General features: G+C 34.9%; 3 protein-coding genes across 3 annotated transcripts in view; 1 reads left to right on the top strand and 2 right to left on the bottom strand.

Moving 5' to 3' along the window:
* Positions 1-21965, bottom strand: part of LOC128991335 (neurobeachin-like protein 1) — a 423043-nt gene that overhangs the window by 107175 nt on the left and 293903 nt on the right. The window lies entirely within an intron of this gene.
* LOC128991343 (larval cuticle protein A3A-like) lies at positions 624-4571 on the top strand. Its single transcript, XM_054414150.1, has 2 exons — positions 624-651; positions 3763-4571. Exons 1-2 carry the CDS (start codon positions 640-642, stop codon positions 4423-4425), a joined length of 675 nt encoding a protein of 224 aa, XP_054270125.1. The 5' UTR covers positions 624-639; the 3' UTR covers positions 4426-4571.
* Positions 10795-12559, bottom strand: LOC128991355 (larval cuticle protein A2B-like). Its single transcript, XM_054414162.1, has 2 exons — positions 12506-12559; positions 10795-11443 (listed from the first exon to the last, which is right to left on the bottom strand). The coding sequence occupies exons 1-2, from the start codon at positions 12512-12514 to the stop codon at positions 10898-10900; spliced, it is 555 nt and encodes a 184-aa protein (XP_054270137.1). The 5' UTR covers positions 12515-12559; the 3' UTR covers positions 10795-10897.

Raw genomic sequence — 21965 nt, 5'->3', positions numbered from 1 at the left:
CAAACCGCTTAATGCTTTTTACCATGCGGTTGGCATTCTGGGTTATAGTAGTACGTTTTCTGTGCCCCCAAGTAACAATTCCCCAAAGGTAAGCGGGTTTCGAACCTGAGATTCTAGAAGCTTAAACTTAGATTCCCAATACTTAAACACATAATTTTGAAAGGAATATATACAATACTGTGTACGTTGAGTTGATCAAATTCAAGAGTAGTTTTACCAATATTATCCAATCACGTAAATAAATTTATACAAATATTACATCAGAAAGAAGTGACGAACAATTATAACACTCGAGAACATTTTATTCCGAACAATTAATTTACATATTGCTACACCTCGTTAACACTGACATAAATCATCAGGAAAATCACACTTGTCACCACCTGATAAATGACCAAATCGGACTCTAAACAGGAGCGATTTCTCCATAAATATTAATCAAAGTTATCAATGAAATGACAAATGCCCAATCGGGAAGTGTGCAAATTCAAGTTGGCAAAAATTGGCAAGAGGCTGGATGGAGCAATTATCCAACCGTTATCAGATGTGCATAGGGCGGGGTTGTGGTGGGGGGATGGGCGCCCCCTATATATTGTATGGTCCTCTACAGGCAAAGTCAGTCACACCAACATTCCAGTCATGGCACTTCAGGTGAGTCTAGCCTTTGTCCAAATAGTCCTTACAAATGGTCCTTTGTAAACACGTGGTCTGAGCGAGAGTGTTAGTTAAGTAACCTAGGAGTGAAATTTGCAAGTGGTTCCTATGAGTTTAGGGTTTTGACTCTTTTTAGTGTGTTGGGACTTGTGCACCATCGGTTTTGGTCTGTTCAAAAATTTATTTTGGATTTGTTTAAAATGTTTCAATATGGTTTATAGGTGAAACAAATAAAATCAAACTTTAAAATCTGATTCAAAATGTATTATAAAAGTAGAAATTTTGTAAAAGTGAAAGATAGCTAGAAACATTGGATTAAAGGGCGTTACTAGGATGGCAAAGATTTCATGTTGAATAACAATCATAAAGCAGCATAAAGATAAAGTATTAATTAGTTTGTTAAAACTTTAAAATATCAAAACGTACAAGTAACGTGTTTATCTTACAGTAAAGTAGATCATTTTTTTAAATAATGATTTATATACGAAAATTGATCCAAGTGACTTGATTTAGCCTGAACTCTTCTTGGAAATGGCAATAAAACATTAACATTTTTATGAATAATTTATATATTTTTATATTTTAAACCATATTAAATTCAAGTTATTTCCAGGCAGGTGAAAAATAAATTTAAAATATTAACTACCTCAAACTTGGTTATTTTATGCAAACAAAGAAAGATCAATTAAAATATAACACTCACGCCTTCAGTTACATAAAGATTTAAACTAACTATGATTGGGCAGGACAAGAGGTACAATAAACAAATCGTTGATAATATTGATTAAAGAATGTAGAAATTTCCAAAATGCGTAAAAACTGAGCAGAAAATATAACAAGATAAATAGTTAGAATTGTGATAGAAAATTATGATTAATTAACGAAATAAAATCTGTAACTTGACAGTTATTCAATTAATACTGTAGAAAACTTAAGTAAACAGTAAATAACAAATTCTTGAGTAAGATCATGTATGAACCTGCTAAAATAACCAACATGAACTTCGATTGCCTATTTACAGCCACGAAAAAATGTTTTAATCATAAATTGTACGTGCGATTGAGGAAATATTTTCATATGGATAACTTTAGAGTATTATATTTACATTTTTGTCACTTAACTCATAAGAATAGGTATAGTGAACATTTGTAAATATAGGATAAGAAATATAACTAGCACTTCCCTTAAACATAGAAACCGTAAAAAACATAACTGAATATTACATGTGAACATGGATAATAATAACACTGGGGTTGTCACTAATTGTCACGGGCTTAATTTAATTTACAACAGCTTTTGGTTTATAAAATACACTCGTTATTTTGAATATAATTTTGATGAAGTTGTTTGTGAAATGTAAAAATCAAATAAATATTAAAGCTTCATTTCAAGAATCTATCTTTTTTTGTATTCTAACCAAATGCAGATTTCTCTTATCTATGAATTGTACTAAGCATAGTTTGTACGGACTTAATTGAAATAATATTCCTTGCTACTTGAACATTGTTACTTTACATTAATCTAACACAGAGTCTATAATATATTTGAACAATGTTACACTGAAATCTCAAATTGCAGGTTTTGTACGTGTGTTTGCCATTACTAAGTCCAACCATAAATAAGTACAACTTGGCATTTGTATTGTGAAAAAATTCAAATTACACAGAAGTACAATAAACGTTGATTCATTATGATTCTTGAAAGATATTTAAATACATTGAAATCTAGCAAATTAAAACGGTGACAACTCCATTTTCATTATTAGGCCATCATGATATGATAAGGCCAACTCTTTCTTTTTTTACATTTTGATGGGCAATGCCAGTTCCCGCGGCTTTTTTGCTACTTGCTCCAGATTTAAATGTGGAACCAGTTCGCATCAACACCCATCAGTCACCATTGACGGATCGACAACCTTACAACGACCATGTTATGTAAATCAGACAACACTTTATCACTAGAAGCTCGCATATTGTGAAATGAAATGGATGTGAGACTTACTTTTTATCCAGCGGACTGATAAATTTATGTTTTAACAAGTTATTTGCTTTACTGTGCATTAAAAGTTGGACGGAAACAACAAACGATTTGCTACATTTATTTTTGTTTATTTGTTAATTGGATTCAATAACATTTACTACATACTTGAGCTATTCAGGAAATGTCCATGCTTCACAAATATCTAGTGTGTACTGAAGAAGAATTTAAGTTTAATTTACCTACGGTATCAAAAAAATGTATACATATCTTTTTGCAACCTTTATTTTTCAACAATGTAAAAAGGACAATAATGTGAATGACCATTATGAGTTGCACAAGTTTAAAAATGTAGTACAGTATTCACTATAACGGAAAAATTGAAAGTAATTTTAAATTTCGTGTATGACAGGTTTAAAACAATTTGTTTTAAATAGTTTCAACTAAAAAATATAATTGTAAAATAAAGTATCAATATCACCCTACAATCATGTAAATGGAACTGATTCGGAGTCTAACTGGAGCAGTTGTAACACGGGAATCCCCGACTGGGTGTTGCCCTGATCAACATACACCTTAGTCACCAGGACATAATAGGAAGTGAGCCAAACCATAGTGGGCTTTGGGCCTACTAAACTACCATCTAGGTGGGCATTCTAAATGCAGACCTAATTATAGGTGGCAAACCATCCAAGTGTGTGTGTGTGTCTGTGTTGTGTATTACACTATGTGTGTGAGAGTGAGAGTGTTCACCAATGAATGACGAGCCCACCACTCTCCCCGTGGGTTCTGGACGACTGATGACCCATTATATTCAATCGCCAGCACGTAACAACATTGTAACTCATTTAGACCACTTGGCACGCGTTCAGCCACTCACAAACACAAGTCTGGAGAGGAATTTCTAAAGTGACGTTTGTACCAGTCAACAATGAGGGTTTGGAATTTCTTTGATCTGCAACGGCGAATGATTGTAAAATTAAAACTGATCAAAGCAGAATTTGAAGCTATGTTTGTGCAAGTTTATCAGAACAAACTGAACGGAAAAACTTGGAGTGAAAAAATTAAAACATCTCGCGTCGGTTTGTACAACTGCATGTGTCTCTGTATTGACTAAAGTTTTTGTTGCAGCTTGTCCTTCTCGCTATCTTGGTAGCCGGCTCTCAGGCTGCACCCCAGCTGTACGCCGCTAAGGCCTACGCCCCCGCCTACGTGGCTCACGCCCCAGTAGTGGCCCATGCCCCAGTCGTCGCCCACGCCGCCCCAGTTGCCGCCAAAGTTGAAGAGTACGACCCCCACCCCCAGTACTCCTTCGCCTACGATGTGCAGGACGCTCTGACCGGAGACAACAAGAACCAGCACGAGACCCGTGACGGAGACGTTGTCCAGGGATCCTACAGCCTGACTGAGCCCGACGGCACCCGCAGAACTGTCGACTACACCGCCGACCCCGTCAACGGATTCAACGCCGTCGTCCACAAGGAGCCCGCTGCCCACCCTGTTGCAGTTAAGGCTGTCGCGCCTGCCTACCATGCCCCGGTAGTGGCCCATGCCCCAGTTGTGGCCCATGCCCCAGTTGTAGCTCATGCCCCCGTCACCTACCACGCTCCCGTGGCCAGGTACGCTACCCCTGTCGCTTACCACACTTCCCCCGTCGCTTACCACTCTTCCCCCGTCACCTACCACGCCACCCCTGTGGCCTACCATGCCACCCCCGTAGCCTACCACTCCGGCCCTTATGCCTACCATGCGTCCCCCGTGGCATACCACGCACCCACTCTCTACCATCATTAACCCCCTTTGCTTTACTTCCCTAAGCCAAAGTCCTTTCGCCCATTTCTTTTTGTTCGAGTAGCTATGCACATACCTCATGCTATACTTCACGTATATTACGTGCCATGTGAAAAACTTAAAAAAATAAATAAAATGTGAATGTTCAAGTCTATTGTATTTATTGTCTTCCCATGTCATATACGTTCATGAATGTAAAATAGTTTTTCTTGTATATCTTATGATATGAGAACGTAAATTAAGCTGAAGCTGGGTTATAATCTGAAAGGAAATAATACATTTTGTGACATTTTTATGGATACGATTTAAGTAATAAATGCCACTAACGAGCTCCATTAATAAAACTTATGAATAATAAGTTTGTCAGTAAAAGATTATTCTTATAGTATTTTCAAGATGAAATGGCGTCAATCAATTTTAAAACTTTAAGCAAGTAGAGCTTAAGCCCATTGTTCACTTTACTAGATATTTTGTGACAGCATTACATTATAGAAATATAAAATCACATTTAAACAAGCTGAATGAAATTATTAAAAATTACGTTTCAAACTCAAATTAAAATTACACAACGATGCCCTCGTATACAACGATGAGACAGAATGGAAAGTGATACTTCCGAAGCAGAGTTGCCAAACTAGACAGGCCAAATAGCCCAGTCTCCCCATGTAATTGGCAGATGTTGGTAGGCATGCAGCGTGTAGCATCTCATCAATACAATTGCTGCTTACCATAAACTCATGACGTAACCCCGTAAGTAGAGACACAGTCGCTAATGTCGCAGCCATTGACATAGTTATGGATGGTAATGAGTAGGAAAGTCCGCTATGAACTATTTGAATATCGGTCTGTAATAGCATAGGTCGCATGATACATGGTTCCAGCTGTCTGTTGAAAGATGGTGTAACAGGTTACTGTATGTGGTAAAGTTATGAGGTATCTAACCAACGATGGCGAAAGTGTTTGGATTTTCGATCTCTTTACACACAATTCTTGGGAGTAATTTTTTTGTTTCCACAGATTACTTTTGATTCTGGATGCAACGGATACAAAGATTTCACTATTCAAAAACAGAATTCTTTCCTTAGAAAATGATAGGATCCTGGATCAGAAGGTCCATAATTCATTACAATGTGGGATTAGCTTATAACAAATCAAAGCAAGATATTAAAAGGTAGACACTACCAGTGGATACATGTTTCGTTTATTTCTAATTAGATAGTTTTACAGCTTCATAGGTTAGAAACAGGTCAGAGGTTTCGATAAATTTTTAAAATCCATTATTGATAAACATGAGTTTCACAACCAAAATGAGACAAGTATTTGTTCAGTTTGGCAGTCTTCAACAAATAATTTCAAACTCGACAACTTTTCATCCAGGGTTGAAAACACGTGGTTTTAATACTTTATTTGACTATTTCCCCTATATTTAATCGCAGCAAATTCACAATGATGCTTGTTTTCCAAAGCCAGAATTTTCAAAATAACCTTGGGTTGCTTCTGCGCAAGTACGAAGCATCTTGGAAAAGAAGGCGATATAAATACCGATCAATGACCATTCCTGGCACCAACTTGTTCCAACAAATTACTCAATGGACGGGTTCTCCCTTTTAGGTGACGGAATGTCAGGTCCGAGTGATGCTCCTTGGAATGTAGCCTGGCCAGTGTGACTTGTGCGAGGTATTCGTGATCTTTAGAAGGAAATACGGTCAAATGTCAGTAATAAATATGATCTCGATCATGTTTTTCTCATCTCTGATTTCATTATCATTTGCAGGCTCTATTAAACCCCACAGTCAACCCCACAGTATACACTACATGGCGAACGTAAGGGTTCATTGGTTATGGTCATGTAGGAGTAAATGTAATAGTAGATTTATAAACAATTTACTAAAGAGTGATGTTTTCTACAACCAGGCCATGTTTACCAATGCAATAGCTATGACATTCGAAGTTATAAATTAATGAGCGAAGAATAAAGTAGTGCTTGTTTTAGAATAAAGTGTAAGCCTACAATAAAAAATTATACATATTAGAGTAAATTTTGGAAAGTGACTTTGTTCTTCAAAGAATTACCGGACAATCTCGTAATCCCAGGGAAAATGCCAGGGTAATTATGCAAAATATCACAAGTCTGTGGAGTTATGAAAATACGTACAACACAATTAATGTACATTAGGCACTGTGTAGTGTGTAGTGCTGTGCAGAAATAGTGTCAAATCCCAGGAAAGCAGTTTAAACAAGAATAAAAAATTAAAAAAACACTTATTCAGACGACTGTGGCAAACAAATCGTCAGTGAAACAGTTGTTGAAACCCAACTTGGTAGGCTAGTGACTAGAAGCACCGCGCCTCCAGAACTTTAACCTCTCAAGGCTAGATTGGAAGCCTGGGGCTGTATCCACCTGTGGAGGCTACAGAGAAAGTACTGTCATGGTCACGGCTACAGTCAACTGGTAAAACCACCACGCCGCCGGCACTACAACCTTCCATCTGCAGTGTCAGGGGCAGGGTTACGTATCCGCCACTGAGCGAATAGTTTTCTATGAATTGCATTGGGAATATATATATATATAGTCAATGATAATACATATATCGGGACAACGTCAGTTACTATTTCACAGTTTTTTACTAGACGCACGTTGCGGAATAGTTGGCACCAAATCTTTCACCAAGAACATAAAATGTTGTCGCCCTCCTTACAGAAACAAGAGTAATAAAAAAACAGAGTAATATAGAAACCCTTGATGTATTTATCTACATTTGTCAGAGGAATACCTGAAAATAACGTGGTAATCATGCCACCGAATTGATAAATTATGAAAGCCTTTAAACAAACGCAAAATAATCGTGATTTTTATTACCACATTAAATGTTTTAAAACACTAAAAATGATAATGTCAAGAAACAACATACATACCTTCGACTAACACACCTAACTGTTACGTCACTCACCTGAAACGAAAAATACATAATTAAAATTACTGTTACAATATAGGTTATATACAAAATAATGTCAAAATTCTAATTTTAACTGAGTGATTGAGATAAAGTACTGTATAATATACTAGATTATATTGTCAAAATTTCACTTTCAAATTAGTAAAATCTTTACGCGTTTATGTTTAAATTATCCAAGTTGTTTTACCGCATCATAATCTAACAATCGGGTTTCACCACAAGCTGGTGAATTCTTAATACATTTCAACAAGCATATAAATATACAGATAGTTCCATTTCAAAATAAAAAAAATTTAAATCATACAAGCTGACTTATTCGTTTCTCCAACTAAACTGACTTATATTTTTATCCTTACAACTTCTCTGTATATAGTCCAGTCAATGAATGATCCAAAAGTAGGTGTAGAGTGCGTGAGCAGGTAACTAAGCGATTCCTTCAGAAACTTGTTTAGGGGGCTTAGGGTGTTAACATACCAATAGTCCTGACTCCTAGGTGGTGAGCCAGGGGGTGGAGGGGGGAAAAAGGGGGGGGGGAAAGGTACGCATTTTGGTTTTTTTTTATTATATCTCGAAAACTATCAACTTTTTGTATACTATAGTAAATTATAAAATTGAAGAAGATTAAATTTTCTACAAGAAAAGTATATAATGTGTTTATTTTGGTTCAACAGATTACGAGTTATAACTTATTTAATTGATATCTTATTAAAATACTCCTTCCATAAGAAATACATGTAAATTAGTATGCGAAATGGGGCGAATCCTATCCGCCCAAAGGAAATATAACTGATATTCTGGAAATCTTGACAAAATTTCCAGTAATTTGACAATTTAATCATGAAATTTTGTCAAAAATTAAAGCGAGGGTGAGCGTTTAAAAATGGGATGATTTAAGGTTTTTTTTTTATATTTCCAATAAAAAAAACACCAAAACTCGACATTTTGTTACCTCGCCCTCGCCTTAATTTTGGATCAATTTTAATGATTAAAGTGTCAAATTACTGGAAATTTTGTCAAGATTTCCAGAATATCATTTATATTTCCTTTTGGCGGATAGGATTCGCCCCATTTTGCATACTAATTTACATGTATTTCTTATGGAAGGAGTATTTTAATAAGATATCAATTAAATAAGTTATAACTCGTAATCTGTTGAACCAAAATAAACACATTATATACTTTTCTTGTAGAAAATTTAATCTTCTTCAATTTTATAATTTACTATAGTATACAAAAAGTTGATAGTTTTCGAGATATAATAAAAAAAAACCCAAAATGCGTACCTTTTCCCCCCTTTTTCCCCCCTCCACCCCCTGGCTCACCACCTAGGAGTCAGGACTTTTGGTATGTTAACACCCTAAGCCCCCTGAACAAGTTTCTGAAGGAATCGCTTAGTTACCTGCTCACGCACTCTACACCTCATTCCTTGACTGGACTAATAAAAACTACAGATGGATTGAATTCGAAAGCAATAAAAACGCATAGATAATGTATACAGCAATACATCATAATTGATTTGACCAGCTGCTGTATCAGTGCCCTAGATTCCCGCCTGTGTAACAGTTTTGCAGGATGTTATGTAACACCTCCACTCCATCCTCCGTTATCCTTAACCCTACACAGGATCAGGATGTGCCGAAACTTATAGCCAGGAGGTTGTTGCGGAAGTTCTACAGGTGTGAGAACTGCTGGTTGTTTTGATTACAGGGGAAGTTAGTCAATGTTGTGTTGGATAGCAGATCGATTTTTCGTTAGTTTGTTATATTTCAAGTTTATATTCCCAGTGTACTTATATGAAGACTTAATTTTGTGCATCCTTATGGGTCAGTTCAAAACAATTTTAATTTTAATGTATATTTTTGTCCGAAAAAATGCATCGTCCTTAAATATATTGCTATTTTACTTAGGCACCTTAAACTTATTTTAACAAAAAACGACTACCCGTCCCCAGGCGATGACTCTTTTAACAATACATTTGACTAAGAACGAAATATTTATCCAGCAAAAACTCTCCATGTAACACACACAAAACGTTTATATAAACAACAACAAAAACTAAGCAGTTTTTATCGTCTACAAGATCAAATATACATTTTTGATAAACAGTAAACTCCACTTTCTAGTAATCAAAAGAATGATCTCTAAAATGACGTGAATTGCTTATACAACTGATATCAAAAATGTGTGATATTTTTCGGATTAATTTTAAGATTATTTACTTGAAATCTAATTTTTGGGATTATAAAGTAGCCTAGTTGTAATAGAGTTTTTTTTTTTAACAGCACTTTTCATCATGTGTAAAGAGAAAACATAAAACACCCCTAATAAAACTTGCAGTTGAGCTTAGTAAAAAAGATTATATATAATCAATTTTCACGGCTAATATTTAGCACACAAAACAACTGTTTTTTTAGGAATAATAAATTTTAAAACTAATTTCAAAATGTAATCATCTGTAAAAAGCGTTGTTGGATTTTCGGATATTTATTTATTAAAAAACGTTCTTAAGAAGAGCGGACCGAGCTTCCAGAATCTAATACAGAGTAATTTAGGAATATAAAATATAAGAATATACTTTATAAATTGAGGGACAATTTTTAGAATATAAGTTGTTTAAAATTATTTTCTATTAGTCGTGATTGTTAAATACAATTACGTTTATTTATCCTAGGCCCTTAAAAACATAGAGGGCAAAGATTAGAAAAAATCTCCAAAGCAATGAGCATTTTTAATTGCAAGTTCATTATAATCCTATTAAATGTTACTTAAGGGTTTTAGAGTTATTCTACAAACTACGTTGGTGTTTGTACAACTTCAACAAAAAATCGTTTTCGTTAGGTCCTAATGTCAAAAATACAGTATTTTCTTTATGCACGTTAACACCACGACAAACAATAATGCAAAAATTAGCAAATATTATTCTCAGTTTCCTGCATAACCTACATAACATTTGATTATGTCAATGTTAACGTAATAAAGATACATACAAATTGGCAGATATCTATTGTGCACACGAAAATTGAAGGGAATTATACAAACCAACTTCTGAAGCAAAATGTACTCTGAGCGCCTTCATATTGGGGCGGCAATATAGACTCAGTATTTGTTTTGCCTAGGACGCCGTACCGCCAGGGAGTGAATACATTACACACAGTATTACCTTAATATTCACATTTCATAACTTTCTCTCATAGAATAGGTTTTACTAGTGTATAGTTTTTTTAACATATGAATGTCCTTGATAACGATGACATATTTTGTACACGTTAAAATAACAAAGGTCTCCACGACCAATTTGAAACATGGCACTTTATTTTTCTGTATTACTGCTTTTCAAGAGTATTTATTTTGGATAGCAAAGGATATTTGCTCAATTAAGATTGGGTATAGGAGAAATTAGGTAATCAACACAGAGTAAGGTACTTACAATTTATTTAAGTGTATTTAAAACATACACCATAATAAATAATGAGACATTTACAAATGACTGAGCAAGGTGGTATTCAGGTAACGATGACTTAACCGTAGTAAGGGGCGGCGGGGGCAACGACCTTTGGGGCGTAGTGGGCGGCGTAAGCCAGAGGGGCGGCGACCTTGGCGACGGGAGCGGCGTAGGCGACGGGGGCGGGGGCGTAGGCCTTGACAGCGACGGCGGGAGCATCCTTGTGGACGACGGCGTTGAATCCGTTGACAGGGTCAGCGGTGTAGTCGACGGTACGGACGGAACCGTCAGGCTCGACCAGGCTGTAGGATCCGGTGACGACGTCTCCGTCGCGGCTCTCGTGCTGGCTCTTGGAGTCTCCGGTCAGAGCGTCCTTGATGTCGTAGGCGTAGCTGTAAGATGGGTGAGGGTCGTACTCGTCAGCGGGGGCGGCGTAGGCAGCGGGGGCGTAGGCCTTAGCAACAACGGGGGCGTGGTAGGCGGGGGCGGCGTAGGCAACGGGGGCAGCTACCCTGGCGACAGGGGCGGCGTATGCGTGGGTGGCGTAGGCGGGGGCGGCGTAGGCCAGAGGGGCGGCGTAGCCAGCGTTGGCGGCAGCCACACAGGCGGCGAAGACGACGAACTGTGGACAACAGAAATCATGAGGAACACTTGATAAGTGAACATTAGTTTACTTGAAACATAAACAAATACTTGTGAAATATCAGCAACATGACTAGCACGCAATGTTTGATTATGTTGCTTGTAGGATGTCTTGAAACTGTATTGCAACTAGTTGCCATTATATTTCGGTTTAACATTCCTATCAAAAGCTTGGTTCTGATAGGTGAAAGCAATTCAATTTGTCACCACGCCAAGACAAATTACGTTTACACAACAGGTGCACCTTTATATGCTAATCGCATATTGAATGCGAGGCGACCATTAAATCATAGTGATGTGTGGTCCAGATGGATGAATGACTTGTCTGGTGTTTTACGACATCCGACCAGAGAATTGAGTTTGTCGTTGAGTGAAATATGTTATTGGTAGCTATGACCCAAATACTTCGATATTAGTTATATGAACCTACTGCAAATTATGTAAACATATTCATACATTTTTGAACCAATAATGAAACTTGAATAATTGTGTATTTAAACCACGGTCCATCAGTTGAACAGAAATATTTCACAAAATAAAAAAAATACGTTTTCTAAAATGTTCCAAACAAAAATTATACTTTTCAAATTTAATTTAATTTACATCATCTATAGTATTATTTGTCTCAAAAGGTATCTACAGTGAAAACATTGCAGTGCAATTAGAATATACTGTAGAACAAGGTTGCATAACAATTCAAATAATTTAACTTGAGTTTTGTTGTTGGTACTTTCATCTTTAAAAAGGATTCCATTAAGAAGTGAATCTAAAAATGTAACATGTGGATAATTGTTTAGTATTGTGCAGTAATCATAAAATGTTCTTGTTAAACGAAACAAATTCTATTGTTTATAGGCTCAAAACAAAAGATGGAAAATTAATTTTAAAAAATAATAGGAAGATTAATTGAGTATGCCTAAATTTATAATATTTACAACTCAATACAAACGTTGAAGTAGATTTCTAGTAGGTAATACGATGAAATATGAAATTTGAAAATCCAAAATGTAATATTCTGTTTGTGGGAGAAGTGTGAGCTTACCTTGTACATGTTGGTGGTGGTGTGAGTGACCAAATTGTCCGGTGTGGGGTTTATATAGGTTATGTCCTCTGTAAGGAGCTCCACCCAAGGTCCTGACTCCTGATCGCCCATTGGTCCGTCCTGAGTCCAGTGTCGACCTGCGCCCTGGTGAGTACCCTGCCACTTTACTCCTACAACTCACCACTTTACACGCTCAAGGGGGTGTTGGGGGTAGTTTTTGCTAGGGGTTGTAAATATGTTAAGTGTTTGTGTCGTTGTTAATCTTAGGAATTTTAAATTGAGGATGTAGATGGTAGGGAGGGATGAAGTGTTTTCTTTATTTTGTTTGTTTATAAAGTTTAGTAGTGGTATATCCAGTTTAATAGATTAATTCCATAAATCGCATTACATAAAAAAAGAACATTAAGTTTTGTGTATAGATGAGTTTCCAATATTCCTTAGCGTCTAAAGTGGTTACATGCAAATGTTATTAATCTATATAATTTCAGATTTCAAACAGGTAATAAGTAATGACGAAACCTTTTTGTTCATGTAGGATTTTGGTATATGTACCAATTTAATTTTATTACTTTATGAGAATTTAATTTGTATACTTCATGATAAAACATAATTAGCTATTACGGCCGAATCGTGTCGTTCTCAGTTATGAAATTGTTTGACCATGTGTTGCGTGCCTGAAGTGTGTTGTTTCAACCTAACATTTTTAGAATTCAATTATTCTATTTTTGTGGATTTTTCCCAATCAATGTGTTATGGTGTGTATAAATATATTTATTGTACACTAATATTCCTAAATAAAATTGCATTGATGGCTTTATACGCTTTATAATGCGTTAAAGCATAAAAATATGACAAAATATGGGAGGGGGGCTTATTATACGTTCACAAAGAGTCAGGATCTATTAATTATTAAATTAATATTATGATACAAAGAATTATAATTAAATGTTATTTATAGTATCCTTTAACTAAAATTTATTTTTATTTCACTCTTAATAGAGTTGGTAAATCAGGTAATTTAAAATCTTAACAAATAAATTATTCAGTAAGTGTCTTATTTTGACCTTTATTGACAAAAGCAAAGCATATTTCTAAACAGAATGTTATTATGTAGGCTATAGCTATATAAGCCATAGCAGTAAAAGATATAACAACAGATTGTTTTAAAGGTGGGTAACACACTCTTCAATTTCTTTTTCAAGCATGAAATTATTTTTTATAAATCCTAATAATCTGCGCAATTGTATAAACTGTTTATTTCTTTAACCGACAAAGGAAATTTTCTCGTAACTACCATTGCATTTGGTCAATTTAGTCTTAAATTTTGTGAAGTGGTGTTAAATTTATTGGTGAGGTTCTTAAACGTACTAATTATTAAGGTATTATTTCAGATGTATCCTATTTCAAAAATAATGTATATAAGAGAAATAAAAACCCTCAAGTATGAGTGTATGTCATATTAAACTAGTACAGCAGTACTCAATATGGAAACACAAAAAAACATTTTATCATATAAATTTGAAATAACAATTTAACCAATATTTTCAGAATTTTTAATTTCATGAGGCCTTTTGCCAGCAACCTACCACTACTAGCATCATCAGACACATCAAAAAACTGAAGGTTATGTTTATTTTCAGTTTTGTGATGTGTCTGATGATGCCAGCATAGCTGGCGAAAGGCCTCATGAAATAAAAAAATCAGAAAATATCGGTGAAGTTTTTATTTCAAATTTATATTCATTCCAATATTAACAGTTCTTCTTGAAGATTTTATCATAGTTATTTAATTCAGTTTTTTTATTAACACTTCCTTGGGTTGTAAGCAGTTTAAACATAATCTTATTGCTTATCAAAACAAACAATCTCAACATCCGACATCCTAAAATCATAAAAAAAAACGTTTCAAATTAATTATTTAGAACCTTAAATCTCGTAAAAAATACGTCAGTGACAGTTAGGAAATGACCGTGAGTGATAAGGAAGGACGACGTAGGATAGGCCTACCAAATATGCAGCCAGTCCTCAAGGTCCGCTAACTGGGGCAAAGTGACCTAGCGGACGGGTTCCTGACCGCGTGGTTACCGCACGGCCGATCAGTGCAATAAATATAAATCTAACATCGACATCACTGCAAAACAAACTGTAGTAGTATATAACAGACTTGAGCAATCGATAGATGGTCGTAGACATAACTAGCTACCTACAGAATGAATTAACTCGAGAGGTCTACACGTTTGATTGAATATCTCGCAAAGTTGCAGTCGACGGTAGAGCAGAAAAGATGAATATGACTTCTGCCAGTAATTTGTTGTTGTGGAGAAAATTAATCATATCTCCTGAGTACAGTAGTTTGTAGTTTGTTTGATAGGCGGTTCGACGGTTGCAACGTTGTGAAAAAAGAATAATAATTATTATAATATACATTATAGCCATTATAGCCAGCCTATACACTTAGGGATGTAGGTGTTGTCAATCCCTAAAAATAATAGTTTTGCACTTATTTTCATATGTACAGATTTAGTTCTTCTGTAAACATTTGTAAGCGTATGTTTACAAAAATAAGTGTGGTCGGTATCGAATACGCCCTAACGTCATTTATCCTAGGTTATGAAGGCCTAGAAAAAAAGTCTATTAGAGTCCGTTTAAACATGTTTATGACAAGTTTTATTTCGTTTGTTCTTTTATGTGTTTGGTAAGATTAATTTATTTTTCTAACAAAAACCTGTTTTGGAGAATTCGGGGAAATAGTATATTACGTTACTAGCCCGATAAGTGGTGTTTTACCGTGCGAGTACGGTAAAGAGTACCGGGCGAGTAACGTACGATACTTTACATCATAATACACAGAAAACTTAGTACATTTTAAACTCATAACACGATTTATTTAGGACATAACATAAATTATAATATTTTTATATAAAACAAATCAAATATGCCATTGCAATTAGCTGTTTATTTCATCAGCTGACCAAAAGCATACGTACATTACGTACATAAACGTAATAATGTACGGTAAACGTACATTACGTTAGTTTTCCGTGTGTATGCACGGCAAAGGGCAACTTTCCAGCCTATCAATACGGGCAATTAAAGGCAATTAAGAAGGTAAATTTTGAACAGACTGATGGGCATAAAAGACCAAAAAACTAAAACTCATAATCATTAGAGGAATTAAAAGTTTCTCACTATCCTTAAAATAGGGGTATAAACACACATTATGTCCACAACTGTTTCCTCCACTATTACAGTTTCCAAAAACAGACATTACACCTGAGTAAACGGTCAATTATCTTTACATCATCGGATGGACTTTAATGATGGGTGTGTTCCCGGGATGGGTCAATCGGAGCAGTGTTGTAAGATGTCCCCACCCCCGTTGCCAAGTAAACCAAGGTCTGCCAGTGAGGTGTACCACGCCCTCACACGCACACACACACACACACACACACACACACACACACACACACACACACACACACACACACACACACACACACACACACACACACACAAGGGGGCGGATCAGGTGACTTTGACAGTCGCGTTTAATCTCACGAGCCCCGTGACAAACTCTGAAGTGGTGGACCAATCAACACTCGATTTCCTGCTATTAGCGAGCTAACGAGACATCGTCAGGGATGAATTATGAACAGCTGATTTTGTATGTCACCAATCGATAGGCAACTTTGATATCTTAATATTTTGGGTTTGTTACTACTCTAGTGGAGCGAGCTAATAGTGGTCCACTCTTTCTTTAGGTCATGCCGTAAGCTGCAGTAAAAACTTTGAACAGCATTGGAGTGATTTCAGTCCCATAGGTTATGATTATCTCTACAATTAACCGATGTATCAATTAAATGTTTAATAAATTAAATCAATTAAATAGCTTTAGTTAAGTGTACCCGTGACCCTCTAGGTTTCTGGTTTAGCCTGAAGTAATTTGTTAAACAGTTCCGGGCTAGAGAATAGACCCGGATATGAAGGGAGATCATAACAATTTTTATATCCACAGTAGAATTTCGTATTTTGGCACGAGATATACGACGTAGGCCTAAATATACAGAATTAAGCAAATAGAAGTTTAATTTGATAAAATCTTGAATTTTTAATTCGTATAAATTTTACATGCACAAGAAAAGAAGATTTCAGTAACATAAATAGGCCAAGAAAATAGATATTTGGTTCAGAATTTAATTATATAATATCAAGGATATCAGAAGAATTAATTTTCTGAAAATTGAAGTTCACGAATAACTATTTCGATTCTGGAAACGTATAACTTATATTTAAGATCATAAACAGTGTGTCGTGGGAGAAATTATCCACAAAAACATTTCGTGGGAAATAAAAAAAGTTATTTTACAAATGCTAGCGACGGATTTCATTCTGAAATTGTTTGTAAAATGTTATACTTAGGTGTTTAAACAGTTCATTTTGCCTATTCACTCAATTCGCCGGGATGGTGTAAATCAACTCTAATATGCTATGGTAAATTTTAAAATAATAATCCAAATTTCCAAATGTTGAAATGAGAGTAACTTAATCAGTCAACATTGTGTCACCTTGTTCCAGTTAATGATATACTAGCAATTGTGGAAATGAGAAATGAAAACTGTAGATAAGACACTGGCAAGTCGCCGAAGTCCAGTAGCAAGGTTGTCGCAGTAGAGGACCTTGTTGACCTTTTTAAAGGAGGTGAAGCTATTGACCTTCTTCTCAGATTCCTCGGATAACTAAGTATACGAGGCAGTATGCGGCGTGCAATAACACGCGCGTGTGAAAGAGGATGAGCTAAAATTTCACCACTGATTGGGAAACACCTGAGGTGGGGATTTGACGATTTTGTCTGTACTCAATGTGAAAATGCAATATTTTAACTAAACGCACGTTTGAATAACACATTAATGAAAAGACTTCTTGATTGAGGCGTAGGCGCTATAGTTTTTCTACAGTTAATCTGAATCTATGTTTCATGGTAGGATGATTGATAGAGTTAACATGTGTAAATTGGAGGAAGAACGTTCCATATAAGCTAATAGTAGCTATATCCAAACACTAATTAGGAAAGCAGGGAGTGCATACGATTTCGCCTATCGTTCTTTTGGTCAGTGAAAAAAAGGTAAACTGAAAATTACTTTTGGCTTTCGCACTAACCTATGGCTATATTTAAAAAACTCTCCATTATCCACTTGGGAAAAATTTTACGAGTATATTAACATTAGTATTATTAACGTTACTTTCGTATCTTCAATACAACATTCCCATGGATGTTTACCAGTCGATTTATGATTAAGATTATGATGTTTAATAAATTAAACTGTCACCGAAGTGTTTATATTACGTTTAATTGAACATTATTTTCTTCAATAGTCATAATTGTCAAGTTTTACACAATTTTCTGTCTTATCCATACTGATCTATTACTGGAACAGGTCGATGTAAGTAAGAACTCAGTAACATGTGTTAAATAATTGAGTAAGTCAAATCTTCAAGAACAGGGTCATGGTTGTAATGCTAAGATACCGATAACACTTTACCTGGTCACACCCGGTTGACATTCAGACGCCGACCACGCTTTTATCAAGATCGGACACCGTTTTGGACTGTACAGATAGTAAGACAGAAAAACATTTACGATTGGTTAAAACTGTAACCTACATTATTTAAATGTGGCTTTCCTGTAGGGTAGGGTAGACAATTTCAACGTTGAAGCACACACAACACACATTAAAGTATTACTAGTGTACCTGTTGCTGAAATTCGAACAATTGCGAAGTATTACTGGGGTTATTTTTAAACGAACAAGGGTCATAATTTCAGCTGACTTTAAAGAGTCGACTCTAAGATTATGGAAATACTCACGATGTACATAACAGTTCAATATAATCGACATTTCTTGTAAATATCTTATAATTTTTCAAAAGCTGGTCTTGTTTTTTGTGTTTACTACAAATTTTATTCAATCATAGCCACATTAGGTTGTCCATAATATGATTATAAATTGTAAAAAAAAACATTATTTCTATTTCCTCCACTTGGTGTTGTTCTATGCCTTTCCTATGTTTCCATAGTTAGCAAATCGGCTATTTCAATGATTGTTCAAAAAATCCAGCACAGTGTTATTTCAGTTTCCTTTTTAGTATATCAAACTGTCTAGGGTTCCTCAACTTTTTCCATTGTAATATTTACGCCAACCTAAATTCAAATAGTAAATATTTCATTTCAACCAAGTCAGCAAATATTTGCAGCCCACGTTTCCTTTTTAACAGCAATTAAATCATCAAACTGATCATTATGTAAACAAATATTTTCTTCATAAGGATAACATGGGAACTTTAAAAGCCACTAGGGCAGAGTCCAGGGGTCTTTTTCAAAAATGTAAGAACAGTTTGCAAATTTACACACCTAGACAAATATGCTGGTATTGTAATATGTGGGGTTAAATCTTAAAACAAAAAAGCCTTATTGTTTACCAAGTTTCATGTAGCGTATTAATAATATAGTTTGAGGCTTTTATAGATTGAGGAAGAACAATAAATATTTAAGTATTAATCCAACAGAGAGTAATTTTCTGATACTCCTTATTGATTGATAAGCCAGCCATAAATTGCCTCATCGGCCACACATGTCTGAGAATGTAGTTCTAACTTTGTTGTATTCCTCAATATAAAATCGCACAGCCAATCAATCTTATTGTCCGACTCATTGTAAAGCGACCACCCGCGAGTAACCACAAAGCGATGGCATTGAAGGCCGATGTCCTCTCCTCCTCCTCGCCACCCACAAAGCAATTGTCACACGAAATAAAGACGATGATGAATCAGACAAACTTCATAGCAATAGTGTCTAGTACGTGAATCTTGAACTATATGTGACATTTATAGGGATTACGAGAACTCGCCCCGTGGTCTAAAACACGACCAAAAGTACGTATTGTGCAAACTTCTCTATTTTCAACCCACGCTGTAAATAAAAAGGGGGATTGGAATTTCTTTAATTTGTTTTGATTTTCTTTTTATATTTTTTTGTTATTTCGTCACCAACATGGCAACCCATAAGGCCCATGTTAATTTTTTTTTAAATTTAAAATTCATTTATTGTGCTTATTTTTGAGCATAATTTATAAAGGGATTCTGTGCATCTACAGGAAAATATCTTTTATTTGGTACCAACAGCCTGTAGTTTGGTCCAGTAGAATGGTCAGGCTAGCTGTCATAAGTTTTGCAAAAGTGTTTTATTATGTAAGATAATAATGAAACTGGAATAATATTTAGAAGAAGCTGTGGCTAATGTTGTTGACTAGAACAACTACCCAAGGAAACATATCCCCAACCAATTTTAAATAACACACCTCAGCCTAGAAAATATTTCATAAAAAAAAAAAATAAAAAATAAAAAAATTTGGCGCAACACAAAAGGCATAATGTGTCTTATGGTTGTAGATTAATGAGAGACTTAATACAATTATAGCTTTGAAAATTATATCACTCGTTATTAGATGTGCGGTAATTCGAAATAGTTCATGAGAATTATAAGAAATTCACTTCAGTTTTTTCTCCGAAAATATTTTTTTGAACAGGATTAGTAGGCTAAGTACCAAGCCTACAAAAAGTTTGCATTAATAATAATATTTAGCTAGTGTATTCAATGCGATAATTTTCCTCAAGTGTGCCATTTTATGTCAACGCCATATGTTAAAACCATGATGCCATGATGTTAAAAGAAACTATTTTGTGTCATTCAAAAATTGAGCCCCACTGTTAGCAAAACAACATTATATGAACATTCATTAATGTTTAAAAGTAATGTTTTTACAATAATTTACTGAGAAAATTTAAAATGTAAATTTGAAAGAAAGTTTCTTAAGTGGCGTTTAAGTACGTGTTTGAATGAAATAGTAGTTTTAGCAAAATATGATATGCATAGATACCACTGAATGAATACCTTTAAAACACCAATTTTAAATATACTAATGCCATATTTATTCCATGGGACATCATCTTTCAGTAATCGTACTGATAGTTTCGCACACATTTCACCAAACAACACACATAACCAAACATTTTGACTTGTAAGTAGGTAAGTATTGTTAAAATCGAAAGAGTAAACATGTGTTAACCTAGATCGGAATACAACACTCGTAAAACAATCACATGATCTAGAAACATGAGTAAGCGACATGGAGTATCGTTTAGCAGAGCACAATGGAAGATATGTCAGTGGTCAGCTGGTCAGTGCTGGGCGGGTCCAGCATGATATCATCTGACATTTACCTGATTGCATTTATTAAATGCACCTAATCCAATTATAAGGCCACCATCGCGTTGTACCCAATATCGGAGTTAATTACTACTCTAATAGTTTATATGTTGTGTTAATATATACTGGGTAGGAATATAATATAGCAGTGGTAGGTTTGTCCGTACTTCTTAGCGGGGTATGGTTTAACTGAACAATTAGTCTTTTAGAGATAATATAACTTACTATAAAACCTAGCTATAGAATCAACATTGATATCGTGTTAGTGATTTCATTAGTTTGTAAGCTTCATGGATAAAAATAAATAGGACAAATGAAAGTAAGATACTAAACAAACATACACCATTATATTGTTTTTATTTAACCGTATAAAAGTAAAATAATAAATCGTTTCAAGAATTTTGAACAAAAAACTTAAACATTGCAGTTTTAGTTGTGTTTTCTTGGAACCAATCAACATAATATGTATTATGGTATATTATACCACTCTGAGGCAATACATCAAAATGGAATATGCCTAAAACTTTCCTCGATTATTATAGTAGTTATCGTTGTGTAAAATCTCAGTTCGTAATGGAAGGTGAGCTAAACCACACACCTCATTTTTAAGATATAGGTAAAAATATAATACAAATTGAGGTGGATTGTGTGTGATTCGAATTGAATAACTTCCTTGTAGGGAGACAGATTCAAACTGAAGAATATCGAGATGAATAACTTCACGAGGGTTTCAGCTCGCAAATCATACAAAAAGAATTAATTTGTCAAAGATATACTACTTGTTTGATTATTCATCCACGCAGACTATAGCTAATGAATAACCACATTATGTAGTTTTTGGTAGTGTGGTCTTGTTGCACCAAGAAGGTGATTTTTGTATAGATTTAATGAATGGACGATTATTTTGTATATATTCTGTTTGGTAATTTATATAGATTCAAATGAAAAAAAAACCTTAACACATAATAAATTACGTATTTGTTTATTTTGTTGGAAAAATGTCTGACACACAATATGACGACATAAGTCAATCTGTGTCAATTAATTAGAAACAGAAAAAAACTCTTAACCTACCTCTTTCCCAACTTACCTAACTACTGTACATCTGTAACGTTTATTGATCATAAAACCATTAATGTGTATTATACTTTTAGATGTTTCCCCCTAAATGAATAAACCCTAGATCGTTAAATAATCTA

This window comes from Macrosteles quadrilineatus, unplaced genomic scaffold (genome assembly GCF_028750875.1).
Source record: "Macrosteles quadrilineatus isolate MER2022 unplaced genomic scaffold, UCM_ALF_1.0 Scaffold_4__1_contigs__length_99947679, whole genome shotgun sequence".
Lineage (NCBI taxonomy): Eukaryota > Metazoa > Arthropoda > Insecta > Hemiptera > Cicadellidae > Macrosteles > Macrosteles quadrilineatus.
The sequence above is the reverse complement of the archived record's forward strand: the minus strand, read 5'-3'. Positions and strand labels throughout refer to the sequence as shown.